The sequence below is a fragment of the Episyrphus balteatus genome, chromosome 1 (assembly GCF_945859705.1).
Source record: "Episyrphus balteatus chromosome 1, idEpiBalt1.1, whole genome shotgun sequence".
Taxonomy (NCBI): domain Eukaryota; kingdom Metazoa; phylum Arthropoda; class Insecta; order Diptera; family Syrphidae; genus Episyrphus; species Episyrphus balteatus.
In genome coordinates, this window is record NC_079134.1 from 14,233,982 (window position 1) to 14,251,269 (window position 17,288).

The window sequence follows — 17,288 nt, forward strand, 5'->3', positions numbered from 1 at the left end:
CAAGATATTCTACTCACTCACTCACATTGCGTCATTCATCTTTTTTTCCACACCAACAACAAAATCCAAACACTATTACTATCTCTCTCTCCATTATAATCGACCGGCGCTTTTGTGTGCAAAAAAAGTTTTTTTTTCTCTTCTTCTTCTTGCTTTTTCCATCAACTCTACTCACTCACACACACACACATTCTCAAATAAACAAAAATGAACTTTTCTATCGATATACCAACGAGAATGAAACTTTTTTTTTCTCCCCCACATGCACCCATCAAAAGCAAAGCAAAAAAGCCCAATGCGATGACGATGAAACACAAAATCTCCGAGACCACCGCTGAGGAATTGCTTTTGCCTCTGCTGCTGCTTCATGTCTTGACTGTGTTCATCCAGAGCACACACACCAAAAATTCATTCCGTTCTTGTTCGTTGACTGTAAAAGAGTTTCTCCATCGGTGTTCTTCCACTTCCATCATCGAGAATTTAGAAAAAAAATTTCGAAAGATAAAACTTGAGCAAAAGACAGAAAAAAACCATAACCATTCAAAGTGCTTAGTAAACTTAACTTTGTTAAAAAGTGACTAAAAAGCTCAGGAGCAAACATAAATCACCTGTGTGTCCTCCTCCTCTCCGGGTTCGGGAAAAATCAATCAAATTTAAAAAACACTCAAAAAAAACCTATTCCCCCAAAAAACACACACAAATCATGGACTTCAATTTTTCCGAATTGAAGCAAGATACCCAAAATGCCATGAGCAATCCTCTCGATCTTAATTTGGGGGTTGATAAGGTCAATGCTGCAGCACCACCTGCAGCTGCAGCAGACCACTCCCCAAAAGACAATTCAGAGGGTAAAAAATCCACTGGCAGTTCGCTAGACGACGACTGGCTAGTGCATGTCGATGATTCCAAAATCACCGAACAAGCTGCCGATGATTTTGGTGATTTCATCACTACCGCAAAGCATAATGTCAATTCAGCTGCTTCTGACTTTGGCAATGCTTTCAATGAAAAATTCGATAAGGCTGAAAAAGCCGGAAATACATTCATGTCCGATATGACTCGGGATTTCATGAATGCCGAACGTGGTATGTTTGGTTCAGCTCCGGCTACAGCTCCAACTCCAGTTGTCATGGAGAATAAAGTTGATATTAAGCCAGAGCCAATAGTATCCGAACCTAAAAACGATCTTAAACCAATTGTACCATCAGCTCCGGTACATGATGACGATGAATCCGATGATGATGATTCAATTAAACCACAAAACGAACAGAAATCATCTGTTGGTGGTAGTAAATTCTATGATGATTTCGCTGACAACGATTCACCATCGATTTCTTACAATCCATCACCAATTAAAAAAAATCCAGTTGCAACTGCTTTGAAAGAGCAAGAGAATGAGAAATTTATCTCTTCTGAAGATTTATTGGGTGATTTTAAAGAAGAACGTACAGCAACACCAGAATTTAGTCAATCGACTGTTGTACCAGCACAAAATCCAACTTCTTCCGGTTTGGCTGAAGAAGTTAGTGATTTGTTGGGTGATTTTAATAAGAAATCTCCAATTGTTGATGAGGTTAAGAAACCAGAGGTAGTTCCAGTACCAGCTCCAGTTGCTGTGGAACCTATTAAACCAGTAGCACCGAAAGTTGAGGAGAAACCTAAGGAATTGCCGGCTTTGCCTAAGACAGCTCCTACAGTTCCAGCTCATGCTACAGCTGCATCGTCGTCAGTTCCTCCAGCTGTGCCGGCTAGGAAGGCACCCACACCCAAGCAATCGCCAACTTCGTCGGGGCCGACAATTGTCTCGGTGGAAGAGATATTCTACAAATATGGTTTAGGTGAGTTTTTTTTTGTTTTGAAAAAATTACGTCATTTTTTTTGCGTTTTTTCTGACTGGTCGAAGGAGAGAGACTTCCAAGGTCAGCAGGTAGAGTTAGCCTCCTTCTCGTTATCTTTTGTCGTCATATAATCATCGTCACCTGGTTTGTCTGTCTTTTATGTGCGTTTGTCTCTAATCTATTTGTGTTGGCTTAAATGAGTCATGTTCAGTTCACCTCATTAAAGCTGGCGATGGCGACTATCTTGGAAGCCTACTCTCTGCTCTGGCCGGTCGAGTTTTTTTATTTCCATTTTTGTTTAATGTTTGTTCATGTTCATGACTTGTATTCATTTGTTTTTTTCTAATAATTTCATGTTTGTTTGAAATATTAATGTTTGCCTGTGTGTGTTGCCTCTTTGGCGACATTGACTTGGTTCTCATTCCCTGCTCGTGATTCACTTTCATTGGTTTTCATAAATTTTTTTCATATATTTGCATGCAGTCATATAGTAAGTCAAAAACAAAATGATATACAAAAATATACAAGAAATGCGATGTACCTACAAACCTACTACAAGTTACATGCTTTTTTGAATTGGTGCAAAAAAAAGCTCTTTCGTTTTGTTGATATTTTGTTCGTTTTTAAATTTAGAAAATGCCCTCACACTTTTTTTTTGTCTAAGTTTTTTTTTTTTAATTTATTTTGTTGATGATGTTTTTTTTCTGGCAAAATTACTTCCAAATTTGTTAGTCATTTCTCTCATTTAGAGGAACAGAAACAGAGCTTTGCATGTGATTTATTTTATCGATGTGTTGCTCTGTATGGACAGAGTCGGAGAATACGTATTTAAAATTATTTTTGCAAAGCTAGTTTTAGTTGTGGACTCATAAGATTCATAAATACAGAATACAAAAATGATGATGATGAGGTTTTGTGTCTAACAATTGGATTTGTCATTGAGACAGTAGAATCCGTTTATATGAAATAGGTATTCTTTAAGTGGAAAAATCGATTAACTGAGAATAGAGAAAATAAATTATAGACACGTGGGGAACTGGGGTCAAGTGAATCTCACTCTTGGCCTTTACTGGGTGCGTATTCTAAGTTGGCATTAATGGAAGGGATTTCAAAATTTTTGGCGCAGGTATACGAACTTCTAAGATAAGGGCCAATTGCCCCATGAAATGAGTTATACCTACTATTGGAAGCTTTGTCAAGTAAATCATTTTATCCGAAAAATGTACTTATAATTTTTCGAATGCCGAATTACGGCAAACGTTCGTTAACGTATGGTCGCTATATGTCCCTATCATATGATCGTAATCGTGTGCCGTAATTCGACCTCTTGTCAAAAATTTACAAAAACATATGGTCACATAAATGTCAAATTCTTTGGTGTGTGTGAAAATGCGTGTGCAAATAGGTGTAAATCTCTTTAAAATTCGAGACCTGGAAAATTGAGCCTCAGATCAATAAAAAATGACCACTTTTGTCAAATAGAATTTGAGATACCATTGTTTTCCTTTTTGGGCGAGACTTTCATAAAATGTATCACTTTCATTTGTATCACGCTTTAAAAATGTAAAATTTAAAAACTGTTTGTTTTATATATACAAAATACGATAGTTAAAAGTGTTCTACAATGTTTGATAAATAATTATTCATAAAAAATGGGCAATTATCACGCCCCTGAGTATAAAATCTCAAATTTGTAAATGTTTTGTATTAACTATCAGATAATTGTAAGATAGTCAGAAGTTCTGTTCAATGTTCATCAATCATCTCTCCATAATGTTTAATAAAATGGACTGGCTATAAAATATCAAATTTTCCAATGATCTCTTTGTATAAACTACCAAACTTTAATTTTTTTCTAAACATCTCTACCAATTTCAATTAAATTTGATGTATTTAACAAATCGTTCTTATTCTAACAAAACTGTTTTCAGTTTTCTTGAAAAAAAGAAGTTGTTTTGCGAAAATTTACATATTTTTGTTTTCTCCATATCTCGCAAACGACATTAAATTTTTTTTTCAGACTTAAAGCCTGGTACGCAGCTCGAGTTAAATTTTAGCGCAGCTGAAATTCCCATCCAAGCGATCGATAATTTGTATGGAATCCATTTTAGCTCGGCTAAAATTTTTCGATAATTTGTATGGGAGTTAAAATTTATCTCGAACTGCGTACCAGGCTTAAAAACGAAGTTTTACTTCAAACTTGGTACATACATAGATGGCAATTTTTTTTTAAATTGCCTAGGAGCATTGAAATTTTCTTTTTCGGGCCAAAGTTGAAGTTAGCTGCTATTACTACTTTTTTCAAAAAACACTCTTACAATTTTGATTAAAATTTTGTTGTGTATTAACGGTATCCGCGGTAGAACCTTTTTCTTGATTTCTTACTCCATCGTTGATGACTGAATCGATTTTAACAGAAATTATTGTACAGAAACGTTTGAGTAACTGAAATATTTAAATTAACAAAAAATTCAAACAATTCTTTTTTAGATTAAAAAAAAAGAAACATTTTTTTTTTGAAAAATCATTTTTAGTATAGCAAATAATTTTTTTATTGTTAAACAAAAACTTTTTGCTTTGTTTTTATGTGTTGATTAATTTTCGCCCTAACAATTTTATTTTTTTTTTTTTATTAAAATTATTTGCTATAGGGTCAATGTAAACAATTTCATGTCTTTTTTTTCTTTTGACTTTAGATTTTAATATGTTTTCACGGAACAACTTCACAGGTATCTTTAAATGCAAATATGAAATGATGGCAATTCTTCTTTATAAATATAAACAAATATTTCCCTAATTGTTGAAATTACTGTAAAATATGGCATGTTTACAAATACCCCACCATGTTTGTGTTTTTTTACAAATTCGGCATAAATGTGAACACTGATTTAAAATTTAGAATTTCCTTTTTATCATATGGATAACGACTTGAAAAACGTTCAAGAAGGTATTTGACAAAAACTTTTTCAAATTCCAATAAAAGTTTTTGTATTCTTCCTTTGATTCTTTATATAGGCACCCAATATGCATCCTGAGCAGGTCTGAACGTTATATTTTTTTTTGGTTTTACGTCAAAGACCGATTTTGCATCATCATCCACTGAAGATGATGAATTTGGCTACTTTTAAATGTGACTCCACGGCACTTTAGCAATAGTAATTGACTAAAAATACTTTATTTTTATTAAAACAAATAATTTTAGCAAAAATATATGTTCATATTTACCCCCAGAATACGTTGTTTACATTTACCCATTATGAAAAATATTCTGGGGTAAATGTAAACACATGCAAATCGACATAAATGTCCTGTATTTTAAAATTTTTTTGTTTCACATAGAATCTACATCAAAATTCAAAACTAAAAAGTATTTGCAAATTATACTGACCAAATTGAATCTGCAAGAATATTGAATATTTCTGAAAGACTAACGACTTGTTTGGCACTTTAAAAAATTATCTTTCACGGAAAACAACCTCGTCGAATGAGTTCTCCTTTGACAGCATTGAGTTTGACGTATAAGTTAAAAGATGCATGCGTCCGCGATTTGTACTTATGTATGCGTCAAAGAGACTTTAGTGAAGCTTGTTATCAGCCATGTTCTCATTTACCCCTGTTTACATTTACCCACATTGACCCTACCTACAAGAAATTAAATGGTTGAAGGTCAAACTATTGAAAAAGATATTTTTGTAATTTAAAAAAATTCTTAAAAACTTAAACTTAAAATTTTATTTATAAATTTTTACAAAAAAAGTTTTAATATTTATTCAACCGATAACGTGAATTTTTTATTGTTCAAAGAATAAAAAAAGATTGGTTGCAAATAAGCGGAATCGACTGTACTTACTCGAAATTCATATTATTTTTAATTTTTTTTGTATGAAAAGGGATGAGACATGAGACATAAAAAGGATTATGGTGTGTTCCTATTTTATCTAACTTCCTCAGCTGGTTTCCAAATTCTAATTAGAATTAGGTAGAAAAGGAGAGAAAATAACACGAAAAAGAACCTTTGTCGTCATAAAATTCCCATCAGGTCAGGAGAGTTTAACAAAAACAAGTTGATTCTGTTGTTCTTGTGTACTTTTAACTCAACTCGGTATATCGGTCAAAGGAGTTTTTTTTTTATTAATTAAATAACACCGTAGTTAAAATACTAGAATTTAAAAAGGTGAACATTTATTGAATCAAAAATTTAAAAAAAAATCTCAACAGTTCTTATTTGACAGAATTAAATACCATCTTTTGATCCGTTCTGTTGAATAAAACACGTGTTTATAATTTTTTGTTGCAGCCTAGTTTGTTTTTTCCATGCGCAATAAGCATCTTAAAATCTCGATAGATTTCAAGAGGAAGTCTTCAAACGTTGATAATTAACCCAGTTCTTTTATATTTAACAAATGTTGATTCAAAATATTTATGTTTGCCATTCATTATTCATTTTCTTCAATAAGAATTTCTTAATGAAACAAAGTAAAATTAGATTCTATGAAAATTTAACTTCACTTCTTTGTGTAAACTTAAATTTACAAACAAACTTAATTGCCTTATCATTTAAACAGAAGTGAAACAAAACAAGAATTTATACAAATAGACTATCAACATAAGAGTATACTTTAAGTTCATAAATCTCTGGACAAGCTGTTCAAATCACAAAAAAAAAGAGAAAACAATCAACACAGATTGGTTGAATGAATTGTTGAGTGCATTTTTATTTGCTTCATAATCTTGAACTTCTTTGTGATGAGAGGAAAAATTAAATTATCTTTTAAAAAAATATGTATTTATAAAGTTAAATAAGTAAATGAGATGATGGAATGATGAATAAGGCTTTGAACTTGATAATAATTATGAGAAAAATTACAACCTGGGTCATGTGATTATTACAAGTAGTGTTTATATTTTTAATTCAAAAAAATGCCAACTTGTACCTACCCACTTTCATTTATAGTTGAAGGTTTTTTTAAAATGTTTCTTTAATTTTAGGTTTCTAGACAAGTTAACTTTACTAAAATTTTGACTAGTCAAATAAGAATTCAACCTCAGTATATGTAAATGCAAATAGGCTATAAGCTTTGTGAATATACATACATATGTCTGCAAGTTCCAATTATTTTTTAAGCCTAAACTGGAATTGCAGATTTTCAAAATAGAAGAATTATGGACACGTCACATGATTGCAGGGTAATTTAAAGTAATATGAAAAGTCCCAAAACGAAGATCGTGTGATTTGGTACATTTGGAGTATTTATTGTTTGGCAATTCTTAAGAGCCAAAGCCAATACATATTTATTAATCCATGAGTGAAATTGAGTTTTGTAAAAATTCTGGGTGTGATATTTTATTTGTGTTTGAAACTACAAATAAGACACATTGAACATACAAAAAATTCTTCGACATTTTAATTTTAAAGTGTTAATTGTATGACTTTTACTTACTAAACGGACTCCCGAATCATGAACGATTTCTACATAAGATAGGTCGGCTTCTTGTCCACGATTACCTTTTATATTTTTAATTCAATAAAGTGGCACTGCAAGATTTAAGATTTTGTGTAGCAAGTGATTAGTCTTCCTAAATAATGAGTTTTGAATAAGATTCGTTAGTCTTTTTGAGTATTCGACCTTTTGTGAAGAATATATCTCTTTTTGGTTTGCCTTGCCGAAATCTTCGACTTAAGTCGGTTTCCATTGACTAGTAATTGCCAGTGGTCATCGTTAAGATTTAAGTTATCGGTCGAGGCACTGAGGCATCACAGAGTTGAATGATTATTTCCAATAAAAAGTCGTTTAAACATGTTTTTTACTTCTAAGGGTCTATGCGAATTTTTCTCATCAATGATTTCACTTCTTTTGCAAAAGGTTTTGGTTAACTGTATGGTTTGACAGCAATTTTTATCATGAAGCAATGAACTTTGTTTGGTCTGTTCCTTGGGCAAGTTCGTGATCGGGTACCAATCCTAACGGTCATATTATTCACTCTGGATTTTGTCAGGATTTAAGTGAATTTTAAATCCAATCACTCAAATCCGAATTTAATAAATCCAAGGATTTATTTTTTTGGATTTTATTAGTGAATATTATGGATTTATTTTTTGCATTTAAAATTCTTTACATCCAGGGTCCCAATTCCGCAACAGTGAGTTTTTCTGTGTGAGTTTTTCTCTGCCTTGTTCTTAAGCCAATTTACACGTTTTTTTCGTATACACGGAGGAATTTACTCTTGCGAAATTCGCCTCCAGATGTACATATTTTTAAACTAATGAATAATATGGCCGTTAGGTGATATTAACTTTTTTAAACCCCTCTATTTCTATATTGCATTAGTTGATTATTTTTTATAAGTAAAAATGCGAATACAAATTTTGGTTGATATACAAGTTTATTTATTTTAATTTTTTATTATTATTAAGTTTGTTTGTACCATTCTTGGGTTGTATTCACTGAAATATTGTATTGGGTCATTTAACCTACTTAACACTTTTAAGCCTTATTTGATTCCTTCCAAGCGTGAACAAATATTGACTTTCATTTGAATTCATTTAACTTCACACAAAGTTAAAATCATTTAATATGATTTTCACAACTTATCTCATAATTTTGGGATTAAAAAATTAATGTTTCTTTCCGAATCAAATTTAAACAATTTAAGAAATACAAGGAAAAGTGTGCACTGAACCATTCGAAATTCGCTTGAATGAACCTTTATATATTTGTGGATTGTGTAAATTGACTTGGTATTTTTGTCGATTAGGCATCTTATTTATATTTTCAAGCTTGAAAGCCATTATGCCTAATGAATTTGACTTCTGTTAAGGCTTTCCATTTCATAATGATTTGTTATTAAATTTATGTTGCAGACCTTTCTTTATATTCACCGTTCTCTTATTTTCATCTAAAGAGTTGCGTTGGACTTTATAAATTGGCTTTTTGTAGAAAAGTACTTCAAAATAACAAATTCTAAACAACCACAGGAATTAAATACAAAACAATTTTTGAATTTTTTACTGTTTAAAATATTCTAGCGATGTTATGTTAAACATTATTATGTCATGGTTGTTGTTGTTTTGTTCATAAATAACTTCCATTTAGCCGTACAGTTGTTTTATTCATGTCCAATTAGAAAGCATATTTATACCCATCGCGTTTTTATGCATCATTCCATTTCACTGCACCTAAATTTTCGCTTTGCAATAAAATTGCATTTTTAATATAACAAAGTTGATGTAAGTCGTAAAGGAATGAGAAAACACTTTCCACTGTTTTTTTAATTTAATTGATTCCTATTTTACTCCCCCAGTTGTTGTTCTTTATTTGCTCCACGAAACAATAAAAAACATGGGGTCGTCCAGTGGTGATGGTCTTTTTTTGTAACTTCCGCATTGTGCTTCCCTTCAGGACAACACGTATCACACATAGAATGAAAGGAAATAAAACTATTTACATCAGGGGGACACTTATAGTTGTTACTTTGTTTCTATAGGGTTTATTTTTATTTCTCTTCTTTTTTAGTTTTATATTTTTTAATTATTATCATTAACAAGTTGAAGGTTAATTAAGTGCAAAGTTATTCATTCAATCAAGTGGAATTGTTTGAAAATATTATAACAAAGAGAGTTTGCCAAGCTTTTTTGTTATTAGTGTCGTCGTGGGTGTTGGTGGCCATTAGGGTGTCATTTGGTCTTTTTTTGTTTTATTTTTCTAAATGGTATCCTTCGAGAGGAAATATTGTGTGTGTGCGTTTGAAAATTTAATTGAATAATTTTAAATGCAAATTTAATTAAGGGAAAATTTAGATTTTTTATTCGTTTTAAATTTTGTGCTATAATATTTAATGGATGTTGGTTGCGTATACACAATTGCAATTTTCATAATTAAATAATATTTTAATTTATCAACAACAAAATGACCTTCCATGAATTTAAATTTTTTTTGAATAAGTATAAAATTATAAGCAAAAAAAAATAATATACCGTAAAAGGTTTAGTTAAATGCGAAATTACGCTTAGACCCGTTTGCTGAATCGAAACTTAAGCATTTAAGTTATACATAAGTCCTTATGTGACAGTGAATAAGAGTTTATGTTCAACATAAATTATTCAAGTTTTGATTCAGCAAATGGCCCTTAGGATGTAGGCTAAATTTTTTGTATATGGTTTATTTATTTGGTCACTGTGGCGTATGTGGAATATTTTTTGAAAAAAAAAAATACACTAGCTCAGCAAATATTAACACCAGTGACATTTGTTGACCATTCAATCACACAAACAATACCATTGTCCACAAAAATTTTAACTTAATACCGATTTATATGCTTGTATATGCAATGTACTTAAAATGTACGGGCTAAATTAACTTCTGATTCGGAATCAGGGCGTTGCATTACATAAAGATAGAAAGACCCGGTCAAAAGTATAGACCACTTGTTTTTGTGGCCGGTGTTATCGGACCAATTTTAAAAGAAAAAGGTTTTGTTTGTTTTGCGTGTGTTTAACAAAACTGTTTCATTTTGTTTGTAAAGAAAAATCTTTACAGGGAAAAATGTTCTCATCCGTTAAAAAATGTTCTTTAACTTATATTTCGCTTGCCATTACAAAAAATACATGTGCAAAGTAATAAATCTGGTGAATATCTTAGCATGTATCTCAGCACATTGAACGTAAGATATTTTAAGTACATAACTACATAAATATATATTTTAAGTTATAGCTTAAATGGTCACTGTGGCGTATGTGGAACATTCTGTTGATTTTCAGTAAACAAAAAGGATTATGTATGTTTATTGGCACATTATCCGTACAATCCTAAAAAGGTACAATCACTATTTTTTAAAAGTTGACGATATTGGATTTGCATTTGGGAAAAATTTAAATAATTTAAAAAAAATAAAATAAAATAAAATAAAATAAAATGATGATTAATTTTAATGGTTGTACTAAATACATATAAAAGAAAATGCTATTTAATATGGTTGCAATAACAAAACCATGTATTTTCTTTAAATTTTGTCTAGACATGTTTTTGTTTTTGTTCAACCACTTGAATACCAATAGTGTCTAGACTAAACAGAGATCATGAAGTCTATTGACAAGCCATATCAAAAAGTTGGGAATATTGCCAATGATTTATTTGCGAAAATAAAGATCAATTTTCGAAATTTCAAAACAATCGTTAAAAAAAATAAATATTTTTGAAATATATTTAGTGAAGCACACGACTGCACTGCATGAAGTTTTTTCTAAATCAGGAATCGATATTTCTCTTACATTTTCTGTGCTCAACAAAATACTATGATTATAGATTTTCACAGATTGCAATAGATTACTTTCTGAAAGTATTAAAAAACAAAAATTATAAATTCGAGAATATTTGTCTTAAACGGTGATACTAGGAAACCTTTTCTCTTTTATGTCATTTGATTTCGGTAAAAATAATAAAAATGCCTAACTACTTTTCTAAATATACGTGTTTCATTAAAATAATCTGAAGTAGAAGTTAATTTTTCCACAAATTCTTATATGGCCTTTTAGTACCGCATTGAAAATTCGAAACTTCGCATGAACATTTGAGCCATATTAAAGGTTTGAGAATGGTCAACAAAGATCAGCTCATCTGTTAAATTGCCAAAAAAAAAATTAAATAATTACCATAAATTTACAATTAAGTAAAAGTTACACATACGCCATAGTGACCCTCTTAGTTAAAAATAAAAAAAATAACACAAACAAATTTACTATCGAATAAGTTCAAATAAAACAAAAACTACGTTGTATTTGCAACCAATTTAGCCCACGAGTAATCTTAAAACACAATGGTGGAAATTGGTTTAAATAATCATTTACTAACATGATGAAATGCGAAGATTTATTGGTACGAAATTGATAAACATTATTTCCAGTCAAAGAGGCACTTTGAAATTTTATTTAAGACAAGTTAAATAGACATGTTGAGATTTACGTGTTTTTTTTTTTCAAAATAGCGGATGCCCACAAGACCAAACTTATAGCTAACTGAGATTTTTATTGAAAATTAACCCCTCATCTAAATTTTGCTGACGTCACAACGTTTTCAGAACTGCTTATCACAATCAGCTTTTTGAGTTGAATGCCCCATTTGTGAAGGTTACATGCTTGTTTAGTACCCTCACAATTATTAAGATGAATAATGAATTCAATTTCATCATGAAAGTTCTATTTAATATTAGACAGCATATCGCTGTTACCTAGGTCACTTTTAACCTTTCTCCGTTTAAAATTTTAATTTACCTGAGTTGTACAAAACAAAGACTTTTTTTAATTTCCCTATTCACCATTTTCCGTCTCACCCTCTTCAAAAATTATCGTCATACCCGATTCAGTATATATTTTTTTTTACTCAATCCTAGAATGTTGATGAATGCGTACAATGTCTTCCTGGTAAATAAAACAAAGCCCGCGAGCTGACCCATACCCAGAATTGAAGTTTATACACTTTCAAAAGCTCTCCCACGCAATTTCCAGTGGTTGACAGTTTATTGGCACAGAAATGGGTCGAAATGTGTACATAGTTGAAATTAATTCTATAAAATGTTAAATAACTTTACGAGGATTCTTCTGAATAAATAACCCAATGGGAATAAATCAGGAACTGTAGGTTTTTAAAGTTAAATAAGTCCTTAACAAGAGTTTACTTTTAAAAATGACCTGACCTAATCAATTTGAAATTTTTTTGAATGCAATTTTCAAAGAAAGAAAACTTTTTGACCATTTCTCTTTGTATCAATAAATCTCTTTCATAAATTCTCTTTGTCAATTGAATTGCAGACTTTTGTGTGACATAAATCTTTCAAAGCAAAGTTTCCAAATTATAAAATAGGTATGACTGCATTTGAAAATCAAAAAAAAAAAAAATAAATCTTTAAAGTCCTTGAAAATGTTGGCAAATATTTTCATATATCCTTGTAAATTTTATATATCAATTTCATAACAAATTGAAGAAGCTTAAAATTATGTTTTTTTTTTTTTAATAAAGCAATTCTCTCTCAACAAAAACAAAAGCAAGAAATAAAGGAAAAAACACACAAATACTCATTTCTGCGTGTTTCCATGGGAAAAATGAGTCATTTCAAATCAAGTCATGTAGAATGAAAAGCAACAATTCCCAATTCTTCCTTAAATACACACACATTACACACATTTACACACTTAAAACATGGGTCTCTAGTATGAATAACTTGAGGGTGCTGAAAATTGCTTTGTCACACAACATACAACAACACAAATCTTCACTTCAGCCAGCTTCAAAAATTCATGTTGCCCAAATAGGCAAAATGGCAATATAAGTAACAAAGTCCTTTTTTGCTTTGCTTATAGAGAGTACACGAGTATGTATCTGATGATTTTGTAGTTTTAGAGGTTTTTTGTGTCTCTCTGGGGATTTAGTGCGCCAGATCGGATTCTTTATTCTCTATCAACTACTGTCTATTTCTCTCTCATTGATATCTAAATATGAAGTTGTATCCTAGAAATGGATATGGACAGCAGCAGCATGGTAATGAGTTATCCTTTTTCATATGTCTCTGGAAAGCTCGCATAAATAAGTGCGCAGGCTCAGGTTTTACACAAATTTAACAAGACCAAAAAAAAAAAAAAACTATATCAATGCTCAAAAAATTTTGTAGGAAACTGCATTATTCATCTGATGAGCTAAAGGAGATTTTTTGAAGAGCATTATAATAGCTTTGACAATGTGTTTTGAAAGAGCAAATACGGAAGTGCATAGTAAAAATATACAAATTAGTAGTTCTTTGATAGCATGAAATATCAAGTCCAATGGTTCAAGTGGAAAAATTATATTTTGGCAAAATCTAATCTCATTCGTAGATTAAGGTTTATGATTTCATTTGAATTCTAAAATTGCATTGATTACCTAATTTTGTGTAGAAACAATTTCGTAATAAATTGGTTGAATTAATAACATTGCAATCAAGAATAAAAGTTGTTTGTTATACAAAAATAAAACTTCTGATATCATTTGGACCGGACTTCGAACCTGATGTGCTAGTGGACAGGTTTGATTTCAAGAAGAAATTCAAGAATTTAAAAAAAATTTACGGGATATTTTAAAGGTTTTTCAAAATTAGCAAAACTACATACATATATGTATATAACAATAAAAAAAATTTAGTAAAAAGTAATAAAAGCGATATCTTAGTCGAAATGAAGCTAAATTCCAAATTAAGTCTTATAGCCTGTTTTCACTACAGCCAAAATGAGATAATTTCGCATATTATCTCATTTCGAATGTCAAATCCTATAGAAAAAAATTAAATTTGAAATTTGTACTGACCTAATTTGCGAAATTATCTCATTTTGGCTGTAGTGAAAACAGGCTATTAATTTCTTTCTGTACAATAATTGTTACGTCATCTAAACGTACCATATTGTTGGCTTCTTAAAATAGTATTCCTCTGACATATCGATATCGTAGATTGAAATGATATGAATCATGGTTCATTTGTTCATAAATTATTAATTAAGTTTTGAAGGTATTTCAATATTAGCTGTGTTTTATTTTCCTCGTGATCCAGATCACATCATTGTTTTTATTAGCTTTACAACAAAAGCTGGAATTTGGTTTGTTATTGTTTCGCAAATAAATACAATGATCTGATCTGGATCACGAGGAAAATAAAACACAGCTAATATTGAATACCTATAGTGTTTTTTAAACAAACAATTTTTTTCAATACATTTTTTTTTTTTGAAATAATACTTTGAAGTAATTATAAATAAACAGCTAGAAACGAATTTTAGAAAAATTGTTTAAAAAAAATCATATTTGTTTTTAACCAAAGAAAAATTGTCCCATTTATTCACTTTCCATTATTTAAAGTCGCCATTAAAAATTGAAACTGTAAAATCGCATACGAATTTTAAAATTTCCCATTTAAATGGCGACTTTAAATATAATGGAGAGTGAATAAACTGTCCCTAAGTATTTGAACACATTTTCACTGGTTAACATTTAAAAAGAAAAATTACTTGTAAAATACGAATTCCGAAATTATTATGCTGCAATCCTAGTCAAAACAGCATACAAATGAATAGAAAAATGTTAAAAACATTAATAATAATTGTTTGTCGATGATAGCTATAATAATGTAGTCTGTGTCATTTTTGTAAGCATTTGTAATTTTCTGTAAAAAAAAAAAAACAAATTCTATGAAAGAAAGTGTTTTTTTTTATTGGGTAAAGTAAAGCCCGTATGATACCTACTTAATTTGACGGTTTAAATTAACATAAAAAAATCATAGTGAGATCTTAAAACTTTTTCCATTTTATGTATACATACATTGGGTTTACAAAAGAAAACATTTATAGATCATTTAAACTACATTATTAAAAAAGCTAATAAAATGCTAGGATTTATAAAGAGATTTGGTCGCGATTTCCGCGACCCTTATGTTCTAAAACTGCTCTTTGTTTCTTTTGTAAGACCAATACTCGAATATAGCTGTGTAGTGTGGTCACCTTACTATGCCACTCATATAACAAGACTTGAATCAATTCAGAGAAGGTTTTCGCGTTTCTGTCTTCGTTTTCTTCCTTGGTCACATGATAATTTCCTTCCCCCTTACTCTCAAAGACTAAGATTAATTAATGTTCCTTCACTTACTGACCATAGAAAGTATTTGTATTTGGTCAATATCATCCCCATCGGTTCTAAGTCGGTTAAATTTCAGTTACAGTCGCACAAGTATAAGGTTACGCCAACCATTGTGCCTTATTTTTAGTAGATCGAACTATGGTGCAAATAGCCCCCTCAATCAATTGATAACAATATTCAATAAACTTTATTTTTGTATCGAGTCTGTTAATGACAATTTTAAATGCATTAAGTTCAAAACTATGTTTTTCAATAGTTTAGAGTAATAAATTTAGATTTAAGTATTATGTATAAATGTATAAGTATATTCACGTTAGTATTTAACGAATTGAAATAAATAAGAGAATAAAATAAAATAAACTTCAAAATGGTGGTAAAATGTTTAGTTTATTTTTTTACTAAACAGCAGGTATTTTATTTTTTTTTTTTTTAAAGAATATTACCTTTTTTATTTTCGAGTATTAAGAAACGAAAAATATTTGTATGACACAGTTCTGAGAATTTGACAATAACAAATTTTGTATGGAAAGCTTTTATTTTGATAACAAATGTACATAAATGCCCTTAATTTTCAAAAGTACTCGAAAAACTTATAATTTTCAAATTGTGAAATAATACGTTATAAAATGGAATGGAATTGCTTTGAATTCGAGATCAGTTCGAGTTCTTGTGGCAAAAAAAGTTTAATTTTGTTGAACAGTTTTACCGTTAGTACCAAAATGAAGTATGATGATTGGTTGAATCGGGTTTGTTCTTAACTGCATTTTATTTTTTTTCTTAACAAATTGCTCGTTCACTACAATTTTATCAACAAATCGAGGTTTTGTCATTTTTGTCAATTTCTGGTAATTTGAATCTATCCCTTCGGTGTAAAGGTTTTTCATGAATCAGTAGCCTAATGTTCAAACATTCAAGATAGAGAGTTGGTGAAAGGTCACAATGTCTCTTTCAAAGATAACTCTTCTCAAATAAAACACTTGTTATCAAATTTATTAAAGTCACGTACAAAGGTGCAAAGACTTCATTTAATCAACAAGCTTTTTTCTAAGATTCTAAACTTGTTATCCATATCGTAGTTTATTGTACCATCATCCACCTTTCTTTTTTTTTTTAATTTTATGAACAATCAATATTACCTATGACGAAGCAGGAAGAAGAAAAAAAAGCCCCGAGACACAAACTTGAGTTTGTATGCTTTTTCGACAACAACGTTTCTTTTTTCTATTCAAATGAGTAGTTTTTGTGCCTTCTGGTATCAGAATGGTTGCTAACGAGAGAAAAAATAGGACCTAAAAACCACCAAGAAGAGAAAGATATATAGAAATTGAGAGCTTGAGAGAATAATAGACCCCGAAAGTTGCTCTCTCTCTAAACTGATAAAGTGCGCATAGCTTAACTTTTTTTCTTCAATTTTTTTTGGGTAGTTCAGGATAGGACAAATTCGACCAATACTGCTGTGTGTACTACCCAGTATTACATCCTTCGTTACGGGGTTTGGAAAGTGTTTTATATTTTGTAAGCCATTCGTGTTATTAGTCTCTCTGTAGAAAAAAAAATATATTTTACAAAAAAATTGTCAAATTAAATTTGTCAAAAATTATTTTAAAGTTTAATTTTAACTGAAAAAAAAATAGGAATAAAATATTTAAAAAAAATCTAAAAACGAATTGAAAAAAAAAGAAACAACGAAAAAACAGTGTCGACGTCGCGTGTTTTTTAAAATACGGTTTTAGTGTTTTTAGTGAAACACGCAATTTGGTGAATTCAATTTTCTTCGATTTTGATTTAGAGCCGATTTTTC

General features: G+C 30.2%; 1 protein-coding gene and 1 long non-coding RNA gene across 3 annotated transcripts in view; both read left to right on the forward strand.

Moving 5' to 3' along the window:
* Nucleotides 1-358: 358 nt before the first annotated feature.
* The window catches only part of LOC129907827 (reticulon-1-A), a 62,294-nt gene continuing 45,364 nt past the window's right edge, over nucleotides 359-17,288 (forward strand). For both annotated transcript variants that reach the window (XM_055984205.1, XM_055984206.1), the window contains exon 1: nucleotides 359-1,838. In XM_055984205.1, coding sequence (XP_055840180.1) covers nucleotides 704-1,838 — 1,135 coding nt within the window. In that variant the 5' untranslated portion in view covers nucleotides 359-703. The remainder of the gene's footprint in view (nucleotides 1,839-17,288) is intronic.
* Nucleotides 5,744-17,278, forward strand: LOC129907828 (uncharacterized). The gene is made up of 2 exons (XR_008771183.1): nucleotides 5,744-6,012; nucleotides 17,122-17,278. It is a non-coding gene; the product is annotated as an uncharacterized LOC129907828 (long non-coding RNA).